The sequence below is a fragment of the Gossypium hirsutum genome, chromosome D09 (assembly GCF_007990345.1).
Source record: "Gossypium hirsutum isolate 1008001.06 chromosome D09, Gossypium_hirsutum_v2.1, whole genome shotgun sequence".
Classification (NCBI taxonomy): domain Eukaryota; kingdom Viridiplantae; phylum Streptophyta; class Magnoliopsida; order Malvales; family Malvaceae; genus Gossypium; species Gossypium hirsutum.
In genome coordinates, this window is record NC_053445.1 from 6838864 (window position 1) to 6861698 (window position 22835).

The window sequence follows — 22835 nt, forward strand, 5'->3', positions numbered from 1 at the left end:
TGTTGCGATCCAACAGTGAAATTTCATACTTTAAAGACGTCATTACCGTGATTAAGATGAACAACTCGGAAGCTCTGATACCAATTTGTAAAAATAGAATATTGGTAATGACAATATATCGCAAAGAAAATAGAAATAGAAATATAAATAAAGAACACACAGATTTTACGTAGAAACCCTTTCGGGAAAAAACCACGAGCAGAGGAGAAGAAAATTCACTATGTCGAATTCGAATTATTACAAGAGGAGTAGACTATATCTATTTATAGGCTTGTAAAACCATATTCTAATAGGAGTGAAACACCTTATTCTGATCAATATCAAATAGATGGAGTTTAATAAGGTTTAAGAAACCTTATTCTAAAATAAAATAAAAGAAGTATAATTTTATAGGAATTTTACTTTTATTTTATTTACCATAGTATTTTATTTAAATAAGGATTCGGGTCACTTAATTCTAACATATATATTTTTTGAACATTAGTTATTATCATATTTGCTCTTTTTGATACACGATCTAGAATTATCCACAGTACCTTCTCAACCCTTAAATAAAAACTTAACACGCATTTAACCGATTTGAATCAAGCTAATACTAACATAAAATTTCCAAAATATCTCTAGGCTATAGTGGCATAACTCAAAACTAGAGGTGCACATGGGCCGGGCCGGGCCCAACTAAAAATTCAAGCCCATTTACTAGGCCTGGGACTGGCCCAGCCCGAATAATATGCCTAAAATTTTACCCAAGCTCGACCCGGATAAAAATGATAAAACCCAGGTCCGACCCGACCTAACCGACCCGTATTAATTTTTTATATTATTTTTATATAATTTTTAAATATATATAATACATCAAAAATATTAAAAACGTCAAAATAAATATTTCTCAACAAATTAAAAATAAATTTTAAAAAATATGTAGACTTAAATAACACTAAAATAAATGTAACTTAATAAGCAAATGCCTCTAAAATAATAACAAAATTAACAAGTGCCTTTAAAATAATAACAAAATTAACAATAAAATAAGTTTTATACAATATTCAAACAATAACAACAAAATAGTAGCAATATAATAGTAAAATAGTAGCAAAATAGAGAGAAAACAACAAGAAAACAACATTCAAAAACAAAAAAAAAGAACAAATTTTTTGTCCTTTAGTGAATTTAGGCCGAGCCGGGCCAGACTCAGGCAAAAAATGCCTTACCTAAGGCTTGACTCATTTTTTAAACGAGCCCTATTTTTTTGTCCAAGCCCATTTTTCAAGTTTATATTTTTATTCAAACCCTCTCATATTTTGGGTGAGCCTTCAGGCCAGGCCGGGTGGTCCGTCCCATAATTAGGCCTACTCAAAACTAGATGAATAGTGTTGTATTTTAATATCAAAGCATAATTAAATTAAATTGAGATTATTTTTAATTAAACCTAAAATAAGATTGAAAACACAAAAATCTTATTTACACGTATCAGTGGATAGATCAAAGCAGTAGCAGGCGAAAGTCCGTAATCGGAACATAGTTTCCCCTTCTCTGGATCTTTGAAAGATCTAATATGATTTTTCAAGATATAACCATTTAAGCAGTCAACAAACTTTTGAAGCCCCAAATGAAGATGCCGACCGCTGTCTTCCTCCTCCTCCTCCTCCTCTCCACCACTACAAACCTCCACAGCTCCGCCGCACCGATTCCCGGACTGGACTCCTTTCTAACCCAACAGTCCCGCATCGACCCGAAATCGACAAACGACCCTTTTCAGTCCCTCCCTTCTTCCCTCAAGAAATCCCTCTCTTCCTCCTCCGCTGCCCCTCTCCATATCCCTTCGCTGATCTCCTCCCTTCTTTCACTTTCCGTCCCAATCCCTCTCCATATCCGCCTCGTTGGCGTCAATTTCTCTTCTTCCTCCCTTTCTCTGCTCACTTCTTTCCTCCAATCCTCCGTCACTTCCTCTCACTTTCACCTCATCTCTTCTTCTTCTCATCATTCTCTTTCCATCGGCCACTCCCTCCATCTTGACGTTTCTCTTTCTCCCTCCTCTCTTTCCTCTACCCTTTCCACCGCTCTTTCCTCCGCCCTCTCCTCTACCCCTTCCTCCCTCCGTTCACCTCTCCTTTCCATCCCCTATTCCACCGTCGACCCCATCATTTCCCGCCATTTTGACTCCGAGAAAACCGATAATTCCGTTTACATTTATATTCTCAATCTGGGTGTTGCCCCCAAGCAACCTTATGCCTACTCTTACTCTCATTCCGAGTCTTCCGCAGGCTACACCAATTGTTTAGGGACGCTTTGGACTGGCAACAAAAGGTATCTTTGGATTGATCTCGGGGCTGGTCCCGTTGACTATGGGCCGGCTTTATCTGGTGATGGGGTACTCCCGAGAGGCGAGTTTCACCCTTTGGCAGCTGCACATGGAAGACCCAAATCCGAAAAAACCTTGCTTGCCGACTTGGCTTCTTTGATATACAGTGCTTATCAGGTACTTGTTGTTCCTCCTTTGAGAATTCCCGTTCATTTCGAGAATACTTTAACTGTTGAGCTTATCCATATTCACGCATCTGAAAATGTGGATTCAAGTGGTTTGGATTGGAATGAGATTGAAAAATCCTTCCGTAATGAGGCAAATGATGGTGAGTTGTTGTTAGGCAATCAGAGTTTAGAGTTCAAAAGGTATAGTGTTAACTACGAGGAGTGTTCGATTTGTTCTTTTGCGGTTTCTAGGTCGACCAATTCCTTTACTTCGAGGTTTCTGTTTGATAACTACACTTTGATTGTGAGCGAGTATTTGGATTCGAAACGTTTGCATCAGATATTGTCTGATTCGGCAGAGGAGTTTAGGAGGGTCGCAGGCCTGCCCGAGGAGGAATTTGGTAGTAGGGTACTTCCTGTTTATGTGTTTGATTTGGATTATCATACCATTTTGTTGCTGGATCGGTATCATCAGTCTATTGCATTTAGAGATATGGTTATCGCTGTTAGGACTAGGACTGCTCAAACTGTGAGTGATTACAGTTGTAATGGTCGTCATGTTTTCACTCGTACAAGGGAGCTGCAGAGGCCGCTTGTTGGTTCAATTTTACAGAGTATGTGGGGAGTGTCGCCAACTCATTTGTTATGGAGCCCTACACGTAACAGTACACTTGTGGATTATACATGGAGTGTTGGTCAGACACCTTTTGGACCATTTTCAGAGGTTATGTCATTGTCTTTTGTGCAGAAGGATGCAGCTCGGAGAAATTTTCTCTTGACATCATTGAATTACAGTCTAACAAGTGCTATTGATGTTCTCGAATCTATAGATGCACATGGTGGGGATAGAAATCTCCTTAAACAGAAGCAGCATGTTGAGTTCATACAGAGGTGGCACTTGTTCCGGTACAAGCTGGATAAAGCAGTTTCTGCTTTGTCGCATTTTGACTTCGAGATGGCATTCTATTACATAAAGTCTTCAGATCACGATCTTTATGCAATTCACGATCTCGTATACACTGCATCACAAGAAATTGAAGCATCACTTGTTTGTTTCAAGGACCCACCATTCCCGTGGGCTGCATTATCATTTTCCGCAGTTGGTTTCCTTGCACTCTCTTATGTGTATGCAAAAAGGGACAAACTTTTTAGAAACAAGAGGAAGCAGTTTTGATAGTTAATGAAGCAAAGTCTGTATCATTTGAACTCAGTAGAACACATTTATTCCTGTGCGAGTGGTAAGTCCCAAGGTTGAAACTTAGTTTTACTCGAGACTTTCTGAAATTTTAGGACAGATTCTGTTTTGTTGATTTTCCTAACTGCATAATCTCTCAACTCATGCTATATTTTCCTTACATGCTGGATGGATGTCAATCTTTCGATCATAAAGGATTTTGTGGTATCTCTGATATCCATCATTGCCTTCTCATCCACCTGTTTCCCTTCTTTTGTGGAATGAAACTATAAATTTGAAGACCTTGCACGTGCTCTTGAAGTTGTTTGTTTGTAGTTAATGTTAAGATTCGGTCTGCAACTAGCTTCCTTAAAATCGCCTGTTGAACTGCAGTGCACTTCTGTGACTAGATTATTACTATTTATCCTGTCATCTTTTTCTACCACAAGTTTATAACTTGTACTAATATGAAGTCTTACGGTATAGGACATCCTTATGAATCCTATAGTTAAATAGAATTTCACATTTCTGCACGGAATAAGAACTAGGTGTTTAGTCTGCTGTTTTCTAGTTCGAGGCACATTTGCACTTGGTCGATAAGTTAGCCCCTTGCTTGATTTGAGATAAGCTTGTCACCGAGCAGTACTTTAGACCAGGGGTGGATATACACAAGTTTTCAATTTGTTGTTTTGCCTTTTTTATCTTTTTCTATTTTTATTTTGTGCCCTAGGTTGTTTTCTCTTGCTGGAAACCCCAAAATCTTGTCTTTCACTCACCATCTAAATTTCCATTTATTTATTCATGCATGATATATGTTTGAGTCTCAATGATATGATTTACCGATGTTGATCAGATTTTAGTGTGATGATGAAAATGGGATTTTGGTGCGTTTAAGTTTACACCTAGTTATCCTTGCACACACAGAGTCATACCCGATAAACATAGCCCTCTTTGAGGAGCCAGATATGTGGCTAACAAGAGTAATTTTTGAAAATTGAAAGGTCATGAGCAACAAAGAAAATCCCAGCACCGAACACCGATTCGAAGTAGCAATTGTAGCATAAGTCGTATTGCTTTTCAGTTAATTTTAAGCAAATGCTTTGCCCCCACACTTGTGACTGTTTGTTGGAGAGAATGTGGCAAAAACTACCGTTGGCATTTGTAATCTCCAATGTACCTCCAAAAGATATTAACAAGGAAATGGATTTTAACAACTGGAATTAATCTTTTGTGGTCTGTGCTTCAATGTCTTGATGTCAGCTATAGTTTAGGTTAGTAGCTTATGAATATGCTTATTTAAGATCATTTAAAATGTGAACAAGAAAATACAATTAGAATATTTGGTGATTAAACAAAAAATATTGCTACTAATGAAATAAAATTTGAAAATTTAGGAGAATCGTCTAACTAATATTCCCATGGAAGACTATGAAAAAACCATAGATGATTGGGTGGAGTCTATGACTATAGTTGTTAACGATAACACTTGGTCAAAAGAAAAAAATTTAATTTATTTTGTTGGAACATTTCAAGGAGATATTGTACAATTCTTAAGAAGATGGGAAGAATTAGAAAAAGGAAAAGAACAAAAAAGGTAGTTAATTAACCAGGTTCAAACTCCCAAAGATGTAATTAAAGTGTTAGCCATTCTAAAAACAGAATTTTGCGGCTATACTAATAAAAAAGATCAAGATAGCCTATCTAGTTATATATTGTCAAAAATTAAATTATGTGATATTAGATATCTAGAAGGATTTTTTTAAAAAAATTCTTCATGAATATCAAAAACTAAAAAAATGAAAATGTAGATTTTTGGAAAAAAATAATTCCATAAATTACCACCACCTACGATTTTAGAAAAACACATTAAAATTTCCGGTGTGGATTCAGAAACTATAGATTCTATAAGAAATAGAATTAATTTTACATAAGAATAACTAGTTATTGTTTATGAAGTAAAGCTTTGAAACAAGTTAAGTATAAATTAAGTAATAAACATTGTACACAATTTCTAGAAACTGCATGAGAATTTGGATTTAAATCAGTACATCCAAATACTTATAGAAAACATAAAAAGAAAAAATAGAAGATGTAAGCTAGTTAGATGGAAACTAGGAAATAAGAAAAATTTTGGTTATAATAAAAAGAAAAATTTCATTAGAAGAAAAACTTTTAAAAATATTAAAAAACAAAAATGTAATGTTTCATATGTAATGAAGAAGGTCATATAGCACCAAATTGTCCTAACAAGGGAAAAAGTGTAAGAAAAATTATTAAAACACTTGAAGAATAAGATTCAGAAATATGTTCTGAAGAGGAAATAAATCCTGAGGAAATATTATACGAATTAATATCAGAAACAGATTCTGATACAGATGATGAAGAATATATATTTATGTTCAATATAGGAAGTAGTTCTAATAATCAGATAGAAGAAATTCCTAAGAATGAACAACAAGATATAAAATTAGGAAATATAATCGGAGAAGAAAAAAACCTTTTTGAAGAAATGATAGAAAATATTAATAAAAATCATATTTCTAAAGAAGAAATTTATAAAATATCTAAATATAAAAATGGTGTAAAAGACATATAGAAAAAAATAAGTGGTAATACAATTGTCAAAGACACTAGAGGCGGATTAATAAAAATCCCACTATTTACTAAAGACAAAATTAAGAGGATTAAAAAGAAATATCCCCAATTTAGATATATACATTTAGCAATTATAATGATAACTATAAGAGCATTATTTAGAAGAGGACATGATATACCAATAATAGCGGTATTATTAGAAAAAAGATTTGAAAATCCAATAAAAGCATTTATTGGAGAAATTCAATCAAATTTGTATTCAGAAGTAATGGAATTTAAAGTTAAACCAAATTACTTTATATTTATTACAAATCTTTTGATAGAAGACTGTTTATGTCTTAGAATTCAGACAAAAAAATCTGAAATAAATTATTTAGCTAAAGATCTAGCAATCAGTTGGACTTCTATTAACGGATATACTAAAATAACAGAAGTGGAAATTAAAGAAATTAATAATAAAATTATTGAACTCTTTGAATATAATAAAATCACAACTGAAGTACAACCAAAATTATTACATTTAAGAGATCTATCAATTCCAAGAGATTGGATGATAGAAAGAATTAATAGAGCAAGTACTTTTAAACTAGTTAGTATAATAGAATATGTGTCGTCCGGTGATAAATTATATTTTAAAAATACGACAATAAAAAATACAAATGATAATTTGGTTTTACCCTCAAATACTCAAATAGAGGAAGATGAGGAAAATCCAAGTAGAAGTTTTATATCTTCAACACCAATAGGAATGAAAACAATTCATATTCCTATTTTTCTCACAGAACCAAGTAGAAATTCTGTATCTTCTAGAAATACTAGAATGAAAGAAATACAAACTTCAATAATCTCCAACAAATGAAACTTGGTACAAGTGATGTGATTATATTTTCAAATTTCTAATCTAGGAAATATTACACATATATTGAAATTACATTTCAATTTAAAGAATATTAAATATATTCTTTACATGCTTTACTAGATACTGGAGCTACAACTAGTAGTTGCAGAAAAAATACCATTCCTTTAGAAAAATGGGAACCTATGAAGTACCCAATAAGAGCCATAGGAATAGATGGTAACGAAACTATAATTCAATATAAAACTAGAAACGTACCAGCTTACATAAATAATGTAAGATTTGTAATACCTAAAATATTATGTTTTCTAGAAATGCATGGAGATATATTATTAGGTAATAATTTCATATATCAACATTTGTCATTTTCTATTGATAGAAATTTAATTTATGTTATTTGTAGAAAAAACTTCTATAGAAATACCATTAGTAGAAAATCATAATTTTTTGTGTGATAAAAAATTTTCACCACTAAGAAAGGAACAAATTAAACAACTTGAAATAAGTCATTGGTTGTTTAAAATATTAGATAATAATTTTAGTGAAGAACCATTAAAATTATGGCAAAATAGCCCTAGATATTGTGATATTATATTAGAAAATCCCAATAAAATTATTAGAGTAATACCTATGATCTAACTAAACAAGATATAGAAGAATTTGACATACAAATTAAGGAATTATTAGAAAAAGGATTAATAAAAAAAACTAATAGTCCAAATTCTAATCCAACCTTTATAGTTAGAAATCATGCGGAAATAAAAAAAATAAAAAGATAGAATGATCATTAATTATAAAAGATTAAATTAAAATATTATTATTGATGGTTATTTCATTCCAAGAAATGATGTTTTAATTAATCAGGCTAAACAAGCGAAATATTTTAGTAAATTTGACTGTATATCGAGATTCTGACAAATCATGCTAACAAAAGAGTCCAAACCTTTGACAACCTTTAGTGCATTTAATAGACATTACCAATGGAAAGTAATATCATTTGGATTATGTAACGCACCACAAATCTTCCAAAGATTGATGAATTCTATATTTAATAAATATAAAATTTTTTGTGTAGTTTATATAGATGATATTTTGATTTTTTCAGATGCATTAGAATTACATAGAAAACAATTACATATCATTTCTTAAGAATTTATAAAACATGGAACCGTACTAAGCCCTAAGAAAATAAAGCTAGAAAAAATAGAAATAAAATTTTTAGGATTAAAATTATTTGCAGATGGTCTTAAACTACAAGATGATATTATAGTAAAAATAAAAGAATTTCCTGAAAAAATTGAAAATAAAAAGCAGTTTCAACAATTTTTAAGAATTATAAATTATGGAAGAAATTTCTTTCAACTTATTTGAAAAAATAGGTATGTTATATGAATTTTTTTTTTAAAAAAGGATAAACCCTTTATCTAGTCTAAAGCAAATTCGGAAATTATAAAAAATTTAAGACATGAAATCAATTAGATTCTGAAATTTTATTTACCTAAACAATGTGATAAATTAATCTTAGAAACAGATGTCTCACAAAATCATTGGGGTTGTATTTTAAAAGCTAGAACAATAAATAATAAAAAATTAATATGTGAATATAGTTTGGGAAAATTTAAACCAAATGAAATTAATTATGCCATATATGAAAAAGAATTTTTAGCTATAAAGAAAGGAATAAAAAATTTTCTTATATATTTAGCACCTGAAAAAATTATCATAAAAACTGATAATCAGGCAGTTAAACATTTCCTTACTAATAAAAGTTTGGAAACTGTACCTAGAAGAATTAGATGGTATAATGAATTATGTACTTTTAATTTCGAAGTTTTATATGTCAAAGGTAATGATAATATTATTGTTGATTATCTTAACAGGCCTTATGGATAGAGGTAAACAACCTCTAGAAAAAGTCGATGAATAGACTACTGTTCATAAAAAAAGGTATACCTTCAAATAAAAAAATTCCTCATAAAGGATTTATAAAAATGCCTTCTCAAGTATCACTTTATCCTAACCAAAGACATTATGTTCCATATCCAATAGTAAAACAACCAGTTGGAATACCAACTCAATTATCATTTACACCACAACTGGTAAGTCAACTACCTTAGTTGCAAAATCCAAATTCAGCATACCAAGCTAGTTATGCTGAAATTATAAAAGGAGCAGAAAAAGAAAATTTTTATCAGCCATATCAAATATGGACCATTAAAAAAAATGCTTGGAGGACCCAACCTATCAGTAGCTACAGAGGAATAGATTTATGACCAAAGCCCAATATCTAATTCAACAAAAATCTTATTGCTTTTGGATTGATGGACGAAGAATATTGGTATATGATGCTGGAGCTGGATATCGCTAGGATGATAAAAGTAAAGAATCCGTTCAACTATTAAAAAAGATAGCTGACATGGAGATTGACGATTTTTCATCTCATATAATTGAAGAAATAAAAAAATAAATGGGAAAGTTTGAACTCACCAAGATTGTCAATTGACTCATTAAATCTAGATGAAATTAAATAAATTAATCTAGATAATATCCAAGAAGGATAAAAGAAAAGACAAAGGAAACTACTTGGGAAAAACCAACAAAGAAAAAGACCAAAAAAAGAAGCTACGTGGAAGAAACCACAATTGCATCCAGACAAAAAAGTAAGCAATGTGGAAGGAACCACATTTATGTCCAGACAAAAAAAGAAGCAACGTGGCAGAACCACATCAGGACAAAAAATATCATCAAATCAAAGATGAGACATCATCCTTATCAGGAAACTGTGCGGAATTCAAATGAAATTAAACAAAGTTTAGAACTTCTCCTATAAAAGGAGATGGAGGAAGCCTAAGAAGGACATTCAAGTTTGGAGTGCAATTTTTGCATAGACTTTTGAATCAAGCTCTCCTTCAAGTTACTTCTCAAATTTTTTCTTTTCTCTCTTTTGTAAACCTTTTCCTTTTCTATAAATGTGTTTATCTTCATTTTGGCCGTAAGACCCTTTTGTTTTTCACGGTTTTTACTTCTTTATACATTTCTGGTTGTGGAAATGGAAATCATGAATTATCTATCTCTTAGTGTAAATTAACAATAAAAAAACATTGCAAGCTTGTAGGCTGACTATCCTTGTAAAAGAGGTGCAAAAAATGGCTCCAATTCTTGCCCTCTTTATGAGGGGAGAGGGGTGAATTCAATTAGACCCTTTTGAATTGAAAGAAAATATGCATGATATACAAGGTCAATAGATGCAGGCAATGGCTTACACTGGGTAGGGTTGTTTCAGATTTCCAGCAAGCAAAAAAAGAGCTCAAGAATATAGATGGTAATGAAGTGGGGGTGGGGGTGGATTGCCTCATCTACCTCTACTCCACGTTGCATCGTTGGTTAGCACACTGTATCATATATCACATTAATTTTTTTGGTAATTTTCATATTTGTTTTATGGTCTATATTCGGGGTTCATGATGATTTCTAATAACCTTATCTTTAATGTTTGAACCTGCATTCTCATATGATTTTTAATTTTTACTATACCTTATAGGACATGTCACACCTTTAACCCACTTGTGGAGTCAAAATCTACACACATTGTTTATGGAATAATTTCCCTTTAAAATATGGGAAATACATACAGTATAATAAATTTTAAAAATAAATATATAAAAGAAAGTAAATTATTTGATAATTGGGACAATGTAAGTAGAGTTTTTAGACTTCACAAGCAGGGTCAAGGGATTGACAAGTGTTTTATAGCTTATAGGGTAGTAAAATATTAAAAAAAATAAATCTTAAGAAAACATAGATGCTTGTGGAATAAAAAAATATATTGTTGGTGTACCAAAGACTCACTATAAAAGAAATAGGACATGTGGCATGTGGTAGTTTTTTAAGTTTGCTTGTGAAATTAAAAAAAAGAGTATGCAATTAATGTACCAAATATTAACCCATTAAAATATATTTAGTGTATATATAAGGTTAATTGCACTAGATAGCCCTAAAGTATGATCTTCATTTTAAATTAGCCACCAAACTTTAGAATATTTTAATTACATTTTTAAGGATTGATGTTATATCAATCAAGTCCTTCAATTACTAAAATTATTAGTTTATCCATTAAATGACATGTAAATCTTACGTTGCATAATTTAAAAAGAAAATTAAAATGTTATTGCATAACTTTTTTAAAAAAAATTAAAATAAAGTAAAACCGAAAAAAGTGAGAAAATGATAAAAGCTTTTGTAAAAGTTTCAAAAATCTCAAAATCAATATATTTATAATATTCATTTTTTGATTCTTTTCACTTTAAATTATGTCACATAAAATATGACATTTTTATTTAATAGTTAAATTAATGATTTTAGTAATGGAAGGATATTATTGATATAATCTCTGTAGTTTAATTGGAATGTTTTAAAGTTTGAGAATGATATAAATATATGATTTAAAATATATTTAGTATTATATTATAAATATTAGATTAAATTACCAAAAACTGCCGATTTTTTTTCAAAATTATTGGAATAGGCCAATTTTGGAAATATTTATGGGTATAGGCCGATTTAGGGAAAACGCTTAGTTGAGGGTTCGTCATGTTGGCGACATTGTAGCGAAAGATGTGTCGGTCGACGCAACTAGGAAAAATCAAAATTGATGGTTGCATTTTACTACTGCAATCATAGGCACGGTATCGATTTCTCTTTTTACGTCCTCGGGCGACCTACCAATATACATTCCCACTTGTAACAATTTAAAATTCAGTAGATATTTTAATAATAAAATTGATTTAAATAAATTTTATTATGCTGACAAGTTATTTAAATATGTGGAACCATGGGCCGAGTCACATGGGATTACCTATTGAGCTTCAAGATATACGACTTTTATTAGACCAACGATCGGAAGCGGAGGTATCTATTTATTTAAATTTGAACTATATAATATTAATGTAATCGATTTTGTATTTAGTAGTATATATATAACTAATGTTTTTATCAAGTTAATATAATTTGAATGGACACCATATGAGGATCTGGCAATTCCAGAAGTCATCCACGAGAAATTCTTTGTGAATCCCAACATCTGGCACGTGAAGGTCTCATTAGTAGTGTACGCTCCCGTCGAGATGCACGTGACTGATAGAGTGTTGCGACAGTTCAAATTCCAATAATTGATTCACGTAGCACCTCAAGACCTTGATGATCAACATCCTATCAACTTGCAGCGACTGAATGAGATTTGGCCGGTATTTTACTCTCAAAATATCAACATGTGGAATAATCGATATGATTTCTTACCTACTCGCGGACCTATTATCGTTTCAGAGTTAACATGCTATTCGAAGTATATGCCATGGTTTAAGATCCATGGCAAGCCATATTTTTATGGAGAAGAGGCGAGGCGTCGGTATCCCCATATGTGTAGGCCACAACGACCCCTTTCAAATCTAAGGGCTCGTGAGGCGGGTCCATCATCAGCACCTATGGTACCAACGGCCACATAATTGATGCCTACACCACCCACCGATCAGTATGTACTATCTTATTCTGGTACGTATTCTAACCCTATCATCTTCACACAAGCACCATATATTGCACCACATTTTTCTGCTTGTATTTCGATGTCAAGTTGGAGTGTAATACATCCATCCTCAATGTATTACACACCTATGCCATCAGCAACTCTGATGACAACAATACCGATGATGATGTATAGGTTGTCTATGTTTTAGGTACCGACGAAGAGTCCATTGTTATCCCATCGGTGTATGAGACTCAATATAGTTATGCTTATTCACCATTTGTGACTCAAACAACTTCGAGATCTTTATTCTACCAAGCTGGATCATCTTCCTAATCACCTATTCCTAGACTGAAGGATGCACGATTGCAACCGAGAATGCAAGGGTCGCAATCGACCGAAGGCGAAGAAGGGCAACTATCGAGACCACAACTTTAACGACCACAACTCTGCCCAGAGGCTGAACCAAGAAGAAATTCAGCGCGTAACCGTCGACCACCTCGATATGACACAAATTTTGACCAGCATCTAGACTGATTAATTTTATCATTGGATCGAACGTTTATATTATATTGATGATTTTTATTGTTATGTTTTTAGAGGAATATTGTTATCATTTAACAAAAATTAAAGTTGATATTTGTTATCATTTCACAAAATTGAACTTGTAATTTGTTACCATTTCACAAAATGAAAGCTCATATTTATTCTCATTTCACAGAACCACACATTTACATATTACAATGGAATTGATATTTGTTTTCTAGTTTGCATCTTCCTCGGTTGGTTTGACCTATCTCGAATATTCATGTTATTGCGTATTCGAGTCGACGACGGACGGCCTTTTGGTTTGCGACGCAATGACTTATTGGGTAACAACTTAAACGAAGCGCTCGATATAGACGGCCACATACAATTTGTGTAAATACAAATATTTTAAATATCAAAATCAATAATCACAATTATTATGTTAAAAATTTAATCAATTTAAAACCCTAAACCCTAAACTCTAACACATTAAAAACCCTAAAGACCTTAATATAACATCTATTCCCGTAAATATTCTAAAAATCGGCCTATTCCGGTAATTTAAAAAAATGGCATTTTTGGGTAATTTAATCGAAATATTAAAAAGGTATCTTAAAAGAAATATTAAAAAGGATATGTAAATGGTAAAATCTTCCCTTTTTTTTGAATTTTATAGGAAAATAGTAATATTTCAATTTTGGTCCATATGTTTACCTATATAGTTACTTTTTTTCTTTTATTTTTGCATTAAAATGGTAAAGTTTTAATTTTGGTCTTGGGGTTACACCCAAATTTAAAATTTAATCTTTGTATTTTAACTTTTTACAAAATTCGGTACCTCAAACTTATACAATGTCATTTATTAGTCCAAATACTTTATTTTGATTAAAACGCTTATGTAACTTTTAAAATTTGTAAATACTAGTAAAATTATTTGTTAAATTCAAGTTCATTGTAATGTCATTTTTATTACATGTCTACTAAGTGAGCTTTTTTATTTCAAAACATTAAACCAACAAATTTAGCAAAAGAATTTAATGGTATTAACACTTGTATATGAATTTTTAAATTTGAAAAATAAATAGACTAATTAAAGTATAAAAACTAAATTTAAATATAGGAATAGTACAAAGACTTCAAACATATTTTAATCTTCAAATATTTACTCTATAATTGAACTTAAAAAATAATTGTTAGAATTGTGTGACCCAAATTCCTGTTAAGAGATTACTTGCAAGTCAAGTTAAACTAAATTTGTGTGTTCAATTTCTCAATTTCTTCCACTGTTTTTACTTGTTCGTTGCTTAATCGGGTCGATCCCCATCAAGTGGTGACCTAAATTCCTGTTAAATAAAATAAGGGATTGCTTGCAAGTCAAGTTAAACAAAATTTGTGTGTTCAATTTCTCAATTTTTTTGCTATTTTTACTTGTTCGTTGCTTAATCAGGTTGATCTTCATCAAGTGGTATCAGAGTTAGTTCAATTTTCGTAGATCAGCCTGTTCAGATATGGCAACGACAAGATATGAAATTGAGAAGTTCAATGATGTCACAGATTTCAATCTATGGTAAGTTCGGATGATGACAATTCTAGTTCAGATCAACCTAAAAAAGGTCATTACCGAGAAAAAACCTGAGAATCTAGATCAGACAAAATGTGAAGAACTTGATGAAAAGGCCATGTCTACAATCTAGATGTGCCTCGTGAATAGGGTATTGCAGGAGGTATTGATGGAGGAAACATCATTTTCCTTGTGGAAAAGGTTAGAAACTCTTTATGCGACTAAGTCTTTACCTAACCGTTTAGTGTTGAAACAACGTCTATTTACGTTTTGCATGAACGAAGGTGAGATTCTTAGAAATTACATTAGTCAATTTATTAATCTTTTTAATGATTTAAAGAATGTTGAGGTTAAGACAGATGATGAAGATCAGACTTTCTATTTTTGTGCTCTTTACCCTCTTCATACAAGTCTTTCAAGGTGACCTTGATTTATGGCAGAGACAAACTCTCGTTCGAGGATGTAAAGAGTCATTTGTTGAGTAAAGACTGATAACACTCTAGAATAACATATTTTTATGTATTAATTATGTATTTATTCTGAGTATTATCCTGCTAATTTGAGCTATTTATGATCTTTTATCTCATAGGGACTAAATTTGAGGCAAAAGCGAAATTAAGGGCCAAAAGCGTGAATTTAGAGATAAAATGGGTCAATGTGCGACACAAGGAAAAGTTGGTGCCAAAAGTGCAAGCATGGAGGACACAAGGGTTGAAATGCAAAAAGAAGAGATTTTATTATATTAAACTCTATTTTAATTATATTAGGATAATTAATATTGAGATAATTATTAAAGATTATTTTTAGGATTTTATTTTATCTTTATTTATCTTCAATTAAATGTATTTATCTTTTAAGAATTTAAGTAGGATTAGAATATCTCTCCTAGCACTATAAATAGAGGGTGAAGTGACTCAAAAAGGATATTATCTTTATTTTTCTGTAAACACTCTCTCCCCAAAAGTCTAGGCTTTTGTTCTTTTCATATTTCCTTTCAATAAAATTTTTATTTTATTTATTTTCTTTTCTACCACAATCATGAGCCACTAAACCCATCTAGCCGAAAGTTGTCAAAAATCCCCAAAAGGGTTCATGAGGCTTAGAATCTGTACTTAGCCTCCTTGCTGAGTATCATCGTTTCTCCGCACTACGGGGCTGACGCTTCCGTCCAAGTCCTTTAAGAAGTAAGTTTTTCAACGTATGCAAAGACGACCGCTTTGTATGTTTTGGGAAGGTTGCACAGTCAGTTCGTTAGCTTACTGCGTCAGAGGTTGGCGAGCCCAAGAGACAAAATGGCGTGGGATTCGCCATTGAGTAACGTTGATCTAGCATAAGACGATCCCACAGAAGCGATTGTTGTCTAGAGTCAGGTTCCACTAAATTGTAAGTCTAAATCCTTGGAGCTAGTGGTCGTAGGCATCCTCTTCCACTATAACTGGCTTATTCGGTTTGGGAAGGATCATCTAAAAGTCGAGGATTGAACCCAAGGCGGAATGAGACAACTGGAGGCTGGAATCTCCCATAAGAATTTTCTTTCTCTTAACTCTATTTTTAATTTCTCGAATTTTCAATTCAATATTCTTAATTCTGTTTTTATTTTATTTTTCATTTCTAGATCCAATAATTTAATTCTGCTATTGTTTTTCTTTTTTTAGGAACGCAGGTTGTCTTGGGCAAGACTCTGCTTGGGATTTCACAGAACAAGATATTTTGCAAGTCCAGTCCCTGAGGATTTGACCCTACTTTCCTTTTACTATTATTTTTCATTATTTATTAGGGATAGGATATTTTTGGTGCTTTCAATGACCGCATCAAATTTTGGCGCCGTTGTCGGGGATTGGCAACGTACTAATCTTGTTTTTTTTGTTTCTTATGACCAAATCTGCTCCAGGTACTCTTGCGTTCGATTTAGAAATTGAGAAGACTGCTAGAGCCAATCGCAAAGAGACAAAGTTACGGAAAAAGCAGTCAGCGGTGGTTGGAACTCAAAGTAACCTACCGCCAGAAATCGAAGTTGACGACGAAGCTGAGTCTAGGGTTAACGAAAACCCTACTCGAACACTTGAAAGTGAAAAAGTAGAAGTCGACTCACCAGAAGAAGTGCTTAACGCTAGGGTTAACGAAAACCCGAATCTAGTACACCAACTAATGGCTCAAACGATTCGGCAACTGGTCGAAGCTCTGACAGAACAACCGCCATTGTTCATCGCGTTTCCTACTATTGATACTGATTTTGAGTTGAAGTCAGGTTTAATCCAATTACTGCCAACTTATCGTGGGTTGCAAAATGAAAATCCCCACAAGCATCTGAAAGAATTTCATATGGTTTGTCTTAGCATGAAACCTTAGGGGGTAACTGAGGATCAGATTAAATTGCGTGCTTTCCTTTTCTTCCTAGCAGATTCTGCTAAGGAATGATTATTTTATTTACCCCCTGGATCTATTACAACTTGGGCTGATTTATCTCGTTTGTTTCTGAATAGGTTTTTTCCAACATCTCGGGCAGCTAAGCTAAGAAGAGAGATCGTTAAAATAAGACAAAAAGAAGCTGAGTCCCTTTACGATTATTGGGAGCGATTTAAAAAGTTGTGTGCAAGCTATCCACAACATGGTATAACAGAGCAATCTCTCCTCCAATAATTTTACGAAGGTTTGAAGCCCATGGAGATGAATATGGTAGACGCTGCTAGTGGAGGAGCATTGGTCAACATGACTCCCCAACAAGCGAGAGACTTGATCTCCACGATGGCTGCAAATTCTTAGCAGTTCCGAGCCAATACTGAACTCCCTAGAAGGGTTCACCAGGTAAGTAATTTAACCTTAGAGGATAAAGTTGATAGACTTACTAATATGATGAATTCTCTTATTGCAGAAAAAGCGAAGACAGCTCGATTATGCGGAATATGTGCTACACCTGATCACGCAACTGATGCATGTCCCAGTTTGTATGATGATACCACGGCCCATCTGGATGCTGTTGGAAATTTCCCTAGGCCACCACAAAGGCAGTATAACCCCTACGCTAATACCTACAACCCAGGATGGAGGGACCATCCTAACTTAAGCTATGGGGCCAATCCACGAAATAACCAGCCATACCAAAATCGGTTTCCGCAACAGTCACAAGGTTCAGGTAATTTTCTAGAAACCATGGTCAATAAGTTAGCAGCTAATGTTCTTAATTTTCAACAGCAAACTCTTAATTTCCAAAAAGAGACGAAGGATTTCCAACAGAAAATCGAGGTGTCCATAAGAGAGTTGACCTCATCGATCGAGAAATTGACCTCTCAAGGGAAGCTGCCGTCACAAACAGAACCGAACCCTAGACAAAATGCAAATGCAGTGATGTTGCGAAGTGGAAAGGTACTGGAATCGATTCCTGATAGGAATCTTACCCAAGAAATCGCCTAGGAAAAACCCGAGAAAGATGAACAGGTCCGACCGAAGCCTCCATTGCCTAAAATTCAACCTCTATTTCCAGAACGATTCAACAAATATTGAAGAGGTAAAGAGGACAAGGAAATTCTTGAAACATTTAGGAATGTCGAGATCAATATTCCGCTGTTGGACGCCATCAAGCAAATACCACGGTATGCTAAATTTCTTAAAGAGCTTTGCACTAACAAGCGAAAATTGACAGGTAATGAAAGGGTGAATGTTGATGAGAATGTATACGCAGTGTTACAACGAAAAATGCCGGCAAATGCAAAGATAGGGGCATGTTTGCAATACCATGCAAAATAGGTCATCTGGGAATTAAGAAGGCTATGTGTGATCTAGGGGATTCTATAAATGTAATGCCATATTCTATTTATGAATCACTTAATGCAGGTTTTTTGACAAAAAACAGGTGTTATCATTCAATTGGCGGACAGGTCTGTTGTGCACCCAGAAGGAGTCCTCGAGGATGTTTTGGTAAAAGTTAACGAACTTATTTTCCCTGCAAATTTTTATGTAATCAAAATGGAGGAGGATATCACTCCTGGATCTTCAGATCTCCTGCTGGGTCGCCCGCTCCTTACTACAGCTAGTACTAAAATTGATGTTCGAAGTGGAACTCTTACGATGGAGTTTGATAGGGAGATTGTAAAATTTAATGTCTACGACGCCATTAGCCATCCAAACAAAATCTTGAGTGTAAATCGTATCGACATAATTGACTATTTGGTGGAAGAAAATTATGAGTCAATTTATGGAGATGATTCTGAACTTGATGAAATTGAATTTGTTAATGAGTTATTATCTCCAAATACTAAACTGTTACCTTCTGTTATACATGCACCAGAGTTGGAGTTAAAACCACTTCCTAAGCATCTGAAATATGCATTTTTGGGGAAGGGTAATACCTTACTAGTCATAATCTCCAATAGACTCTCCACACATGAAGAGGAAAGTTTGGTTCATATACTAAAAAGTCATAAGGAGGCGATTGGCTGGACCATTGCAGACTTAAAAGGGATAAGCCCTTTGACGTGCACACACAGGATCTACTTGGAGGAAGACACGAAGCCGAGGCGAGAGGCGCAAAGACGGCTAAATCCGAATATGATGGAGGTAGTAAAAAAGGAAATAATTAAGCTTTTAGATGCTGACGTAATTTACCCTATTTCTGACAGTAGGTGGGTAAGTTCGGCTCAGGTCGTACCCAAGAAAACAGGCGTGACAGTAAAGAAAAATGCTGAAGGTGACTTGGTACCTACCCGAGTACAAAATGGGTGGCGCGTCTGCATTGATTACAGGAAGTTGAATTCATACACTAGAAAAGATCATTTCCCTCTTCCTTTTATAGATCAAATGCGTGAAAGATTAGCCGGAAAAACTCATTTTTGTTGTCTTGATGGATACTCAGGTTTCTTTCAAATTCCAGTCGCACCGGAGGACCAAGAAAAGACCACTTTTACATGCCCATTCGGTACATTTGCATATAGAAGGATGCCATTCGATCTTTGCAATGCGCCAGCCACCTTCCAAAGATGTATGATGAGTATATTTTCTGAATATGTGGAAAAATTATCGAAGTTTTTATGGATGATTTTACTGTATATGGGAGTTGTTTTGATGAATACCGTAAAAACCTAACGATAATTTTGAGTAGGTGCATAGAATTTAATCTTATCTTGAATTATGAAAAGTGTCATTTTATGGTAGACAATGGTTTAATTATAGGTCATGTTGTTTCATCTAAAGGAATTGAGGTCGATAAGGCCAAAATTGATATTATAAATTCTTTGCATTATCCCTCCACTGTGAGGGAAAGTCGTTCTTTTCTTGGCCATGCAGGGTTTTACAGGCGCTTCATAAAAAACTTCTCGAAGGTAGCTGAACTACTGTGTGAGTTGTTGCAGAAGGATAAGAAATTTGAGTTTGGCCCAAAATGTAAGGAGGCATTTGATACACTCAAGCAAAAGTTAGTCTCCGCTCCTATAGTACAACCACCAGATTGGAAATACCCATTTGAAATTATGTGCGACGCCAGTGAGCGCAGTGTAGGAGCCGTGTTGGGGCAAATGATAGACAAAGAACCACATGTCATATGTTATGCCTCGAAAACCCTAGATGCTGCGCAGAGCAACTACACCACTACGAAAAAAGAACTCTTAGCCGTTGTATTTGCTTTAGATAAATTTTGACCTTATTTATTGGGAACTAAAGTGATTATTTTTTCTGATCATACAGCTCTCAGGTATTTGATCGCGAAGAAAGAAGCAAAATTGAGGCTCATTAGGTGGATTTTGCTGCTCCAAGAATTTGACATTGAGATTTGAGAAAAAAGAGGATGCGGGAATTTAGTGGCTGACCACTTAAGCAGAATAAAAGTACCTTTTGACGACATTCCTATTAAGGAAAAATTCCCTGATGAGAGCCTATTCTCGACCGAGGTACGTCTCCCATGGTATGCAGATATAGTAAACTTTCTAGCCACAGGATCATTACCCACTGAGTTAGCACGTTCCGTGAGGGACAAGCTTAGAGGCAACGCTCGATATTACATTTGGGATGACCCATACTTGTGGAAACACTGTTCAGACCAGATAATACGAAGATGTGTTCCAGAAACTGAGGTAACTTCTATCCTTAATTTTTGTCATGCTGAAGCTTGCGGAGGTCACTTTGGCCCTAAGCGGACCGCTCATAAGGTGTTAGAATGTGGGCTATATTGGCCCACAATTTTTCGAGACGCATATAACTTCTGTAAGTCTTGCGATAGGTGCCAACATGCAGGTAACATCACTAAACAAAATCAAATGCCCCTTTCCCCGATTCATGTATGCGAAATCTTTGATGTATGGGGTATCGATTTCATGGGCCCATTTATTTCTTCATTTAGCAATGTATACATAATTCTTGCAGTAGACTATGTTTCTAAGTGGATAGAAGCAAAGCCTACTCATAATGATAATGCCAAAACTGCTATGGAGTTTTTAAAACAAACTATTTTTTCCAAGTTTGGCACACCTCGAGCTCTAATTAGTGATCGTGGTACCCACTTTTGTAATAAGGTCATGGAGGCATTGTTGGCAAAATATGGAGTCCACCACCGTATAGCTACGGCTTACCATCCCCAAAGGAACGGTCAAGCCGAGGTCTCAAACAGGGAAATCAAGACTATTTTGGAGAAAACAGTTCGTCCTAACCGAAAGGATTGGAGCCTTCGGCTAAATGATACAAGTGATTTGATGATTTGATGATGAAATGAAATTTATGAATTGTGAAATTAAGTTATATTCGAAATTGAATAATTGGTACCCTATTAACTACTCAGACAGAGTTGGATATAGTTGGCATGCCATAGGATAGATTGAGTACGGGTTACTTCAACTATGAGTCGTTCAGTGCTGGGTACAACTTTTACTTAGGTTATATTGATGAGCGTTGGGCGCAAATTATTTACTTCAGAATTACCCGATCAGGCACTGGGTGTCAAATTGGTGTGTTAGTTGGATTTGTGTATCAGCTCGAGTCCGAGCTAGGTTAATAGGGAATTAAAATGTGAAATGAATATGATCTAAAAATGTGGTGTTAATGCATTATACTTATATACTAGTAGTTAAATATGAATGGGATGATTCAAATGGTATAATGATATATTATGACATGTTATTTAATTTTTTTTTAAATAACATATCATTTATATGTTGTATTTGATTTTAATGTGAATTTTATTGATTGAATTATAGAAATACTACTGATTTATTACTCAACGTACGATTTTATTTTCCGTGCGCATATTAGGTTAAATACAAGTTCGTGAGCATTGGTTCTAGCATCTAGACAGAATCCTGAACTCAACTAAGTTGGTGAAACTCTTTTGTTAGTTAAATAGCATGTACCTGGTAGAGTCCTTTTGTATTTTGCTATGTTTGGAATGGTTGATTTGGGAAGTTGAGTAATGTAAATGCTTATGTGTATGCAAAGTGGTAATGAAATATGGTATGCTATGTTGATTCATATTTTAAGATGGTATATTTTCGACATTGGTTAGGTTGCATGTAAGGCATGTGAATTGGTATTAAAATGTAACACCCCAAACCCGGTTTAAGTATTAAGGTCGAATCTGGTGATGTCATATTGTAACACCCCTTACCCGTATTCAACACTAGAATAGGGTACGAGGCATTACCAGAATAAATACACTTATAAACATATTAAACCAAGTTATAAAATTTCATTCAAATTAAGGTTTTCCAAATTATTAACATGTTTTTATAAATCTTTACATTATAACTTCAAAATACTATAATTATAACAAATAGGGCCTACGAGACCCGATACTTATGCAATTCAATGCTTCATTTTTATTTCATTCAATTCACAATTTCTCATGTTCACAATTCAAATCAATTTCTCAATCCAATATACATTTCAGTACCACCATAATTCTTTTAATTCAAAACATATCACTAGAAACTTCCATTTAATTCACGTACAATTCAATATCATTAAGTTCAATACTAATACGTATTCACCATTTAACTCAACGTTTATCAATTTTACCCTTCATTAGCACATTTATAAAATTCTTGGTATTGCAATGCAAACATCACTTAAGCTTAAATAACAACATCGAATCAACTCATCATCCTCTTTTTCGTCATTTTATTCTTCAAGTATGAACTTAGTATTTCATTTCCTT

General features: G+C 33.7%; 2 protein-coding genes across 2 annotated transcripts; both read left to right on the forward strand.

The window, feature by feature from the left end:
• Positions 1–1453: 1453 nt before the first annotated feature.
• On the forward strand, positions 1454–3945 carry LOC107892335 (uncharacterized). The gene has a single exon (XM_016817397.2). The coding sequence runs from the start codon at positions 1610–1612 to the stop codon at positions 3641–3643; it is 2034 nt and encodes a 677-aa protein (XP_016672886.1). The 5' UTR covers positions 1454–1609; the 3' UTR covers positions 3644–3945.
• A 10703-nt stretch (positions 3946–14648) lies between these two features.
• LOC121220730 (uncharacterized) lies at positions 14649–21387 on the forward strand. The gene is made up of 11 exons (XM_041100162.1): positions 14649–14707; positions 16357–16364; positions 16593–16731; positions 17644–18064; positions 18183–18291; positions 18342–18422; positions 18552–19385; positions 19868–20307; positions 20378–20384; positions 20477–20923; positions 21053–21387. The coding sequence occupies exons 1-11, from the start codon at positions 14649–14651 to the stop codon at positions 21385–21387; spliced, it is 2880 nt and encodes a 959-aa protein (XP_040956096.1).
• The last annotated feature ends 1448 nt before the right edge of the window (positions 21388–22835 follow it).

Excerpts from the sequence above, each read along its gene's own strand:
- LOC107892335 (XM_016817397.2), top strand. The coding sequence starts at position 1,610 with ATGAAGATGCCGACCGCTGTCTTCCTCCTCCTCCTCCTCCTCTCCACC.
- LOC121220730 (XM_041100162.1), top strand. The coding sequence starts at position 14,649 with ATGGCAACGACAAGATATGAAATTGAGAAGTTCAATGATGTCACAGAT. Across the intron at positions 18,292-18,341 it reads GCCATCAAGCAAATACCACG|GTAATGAAAGGGTGAATGTT; the intron begins GTATGCTAAATT and ends GAAAATTGACAG. Across the intron at positions 20,924-21,052 it reads CGATAGGTGCCAACATGCAG|TAGACTATGTTTCTAAGTGG; the intron begins GTAACATCACTA and ends TAATTCTTGCAG.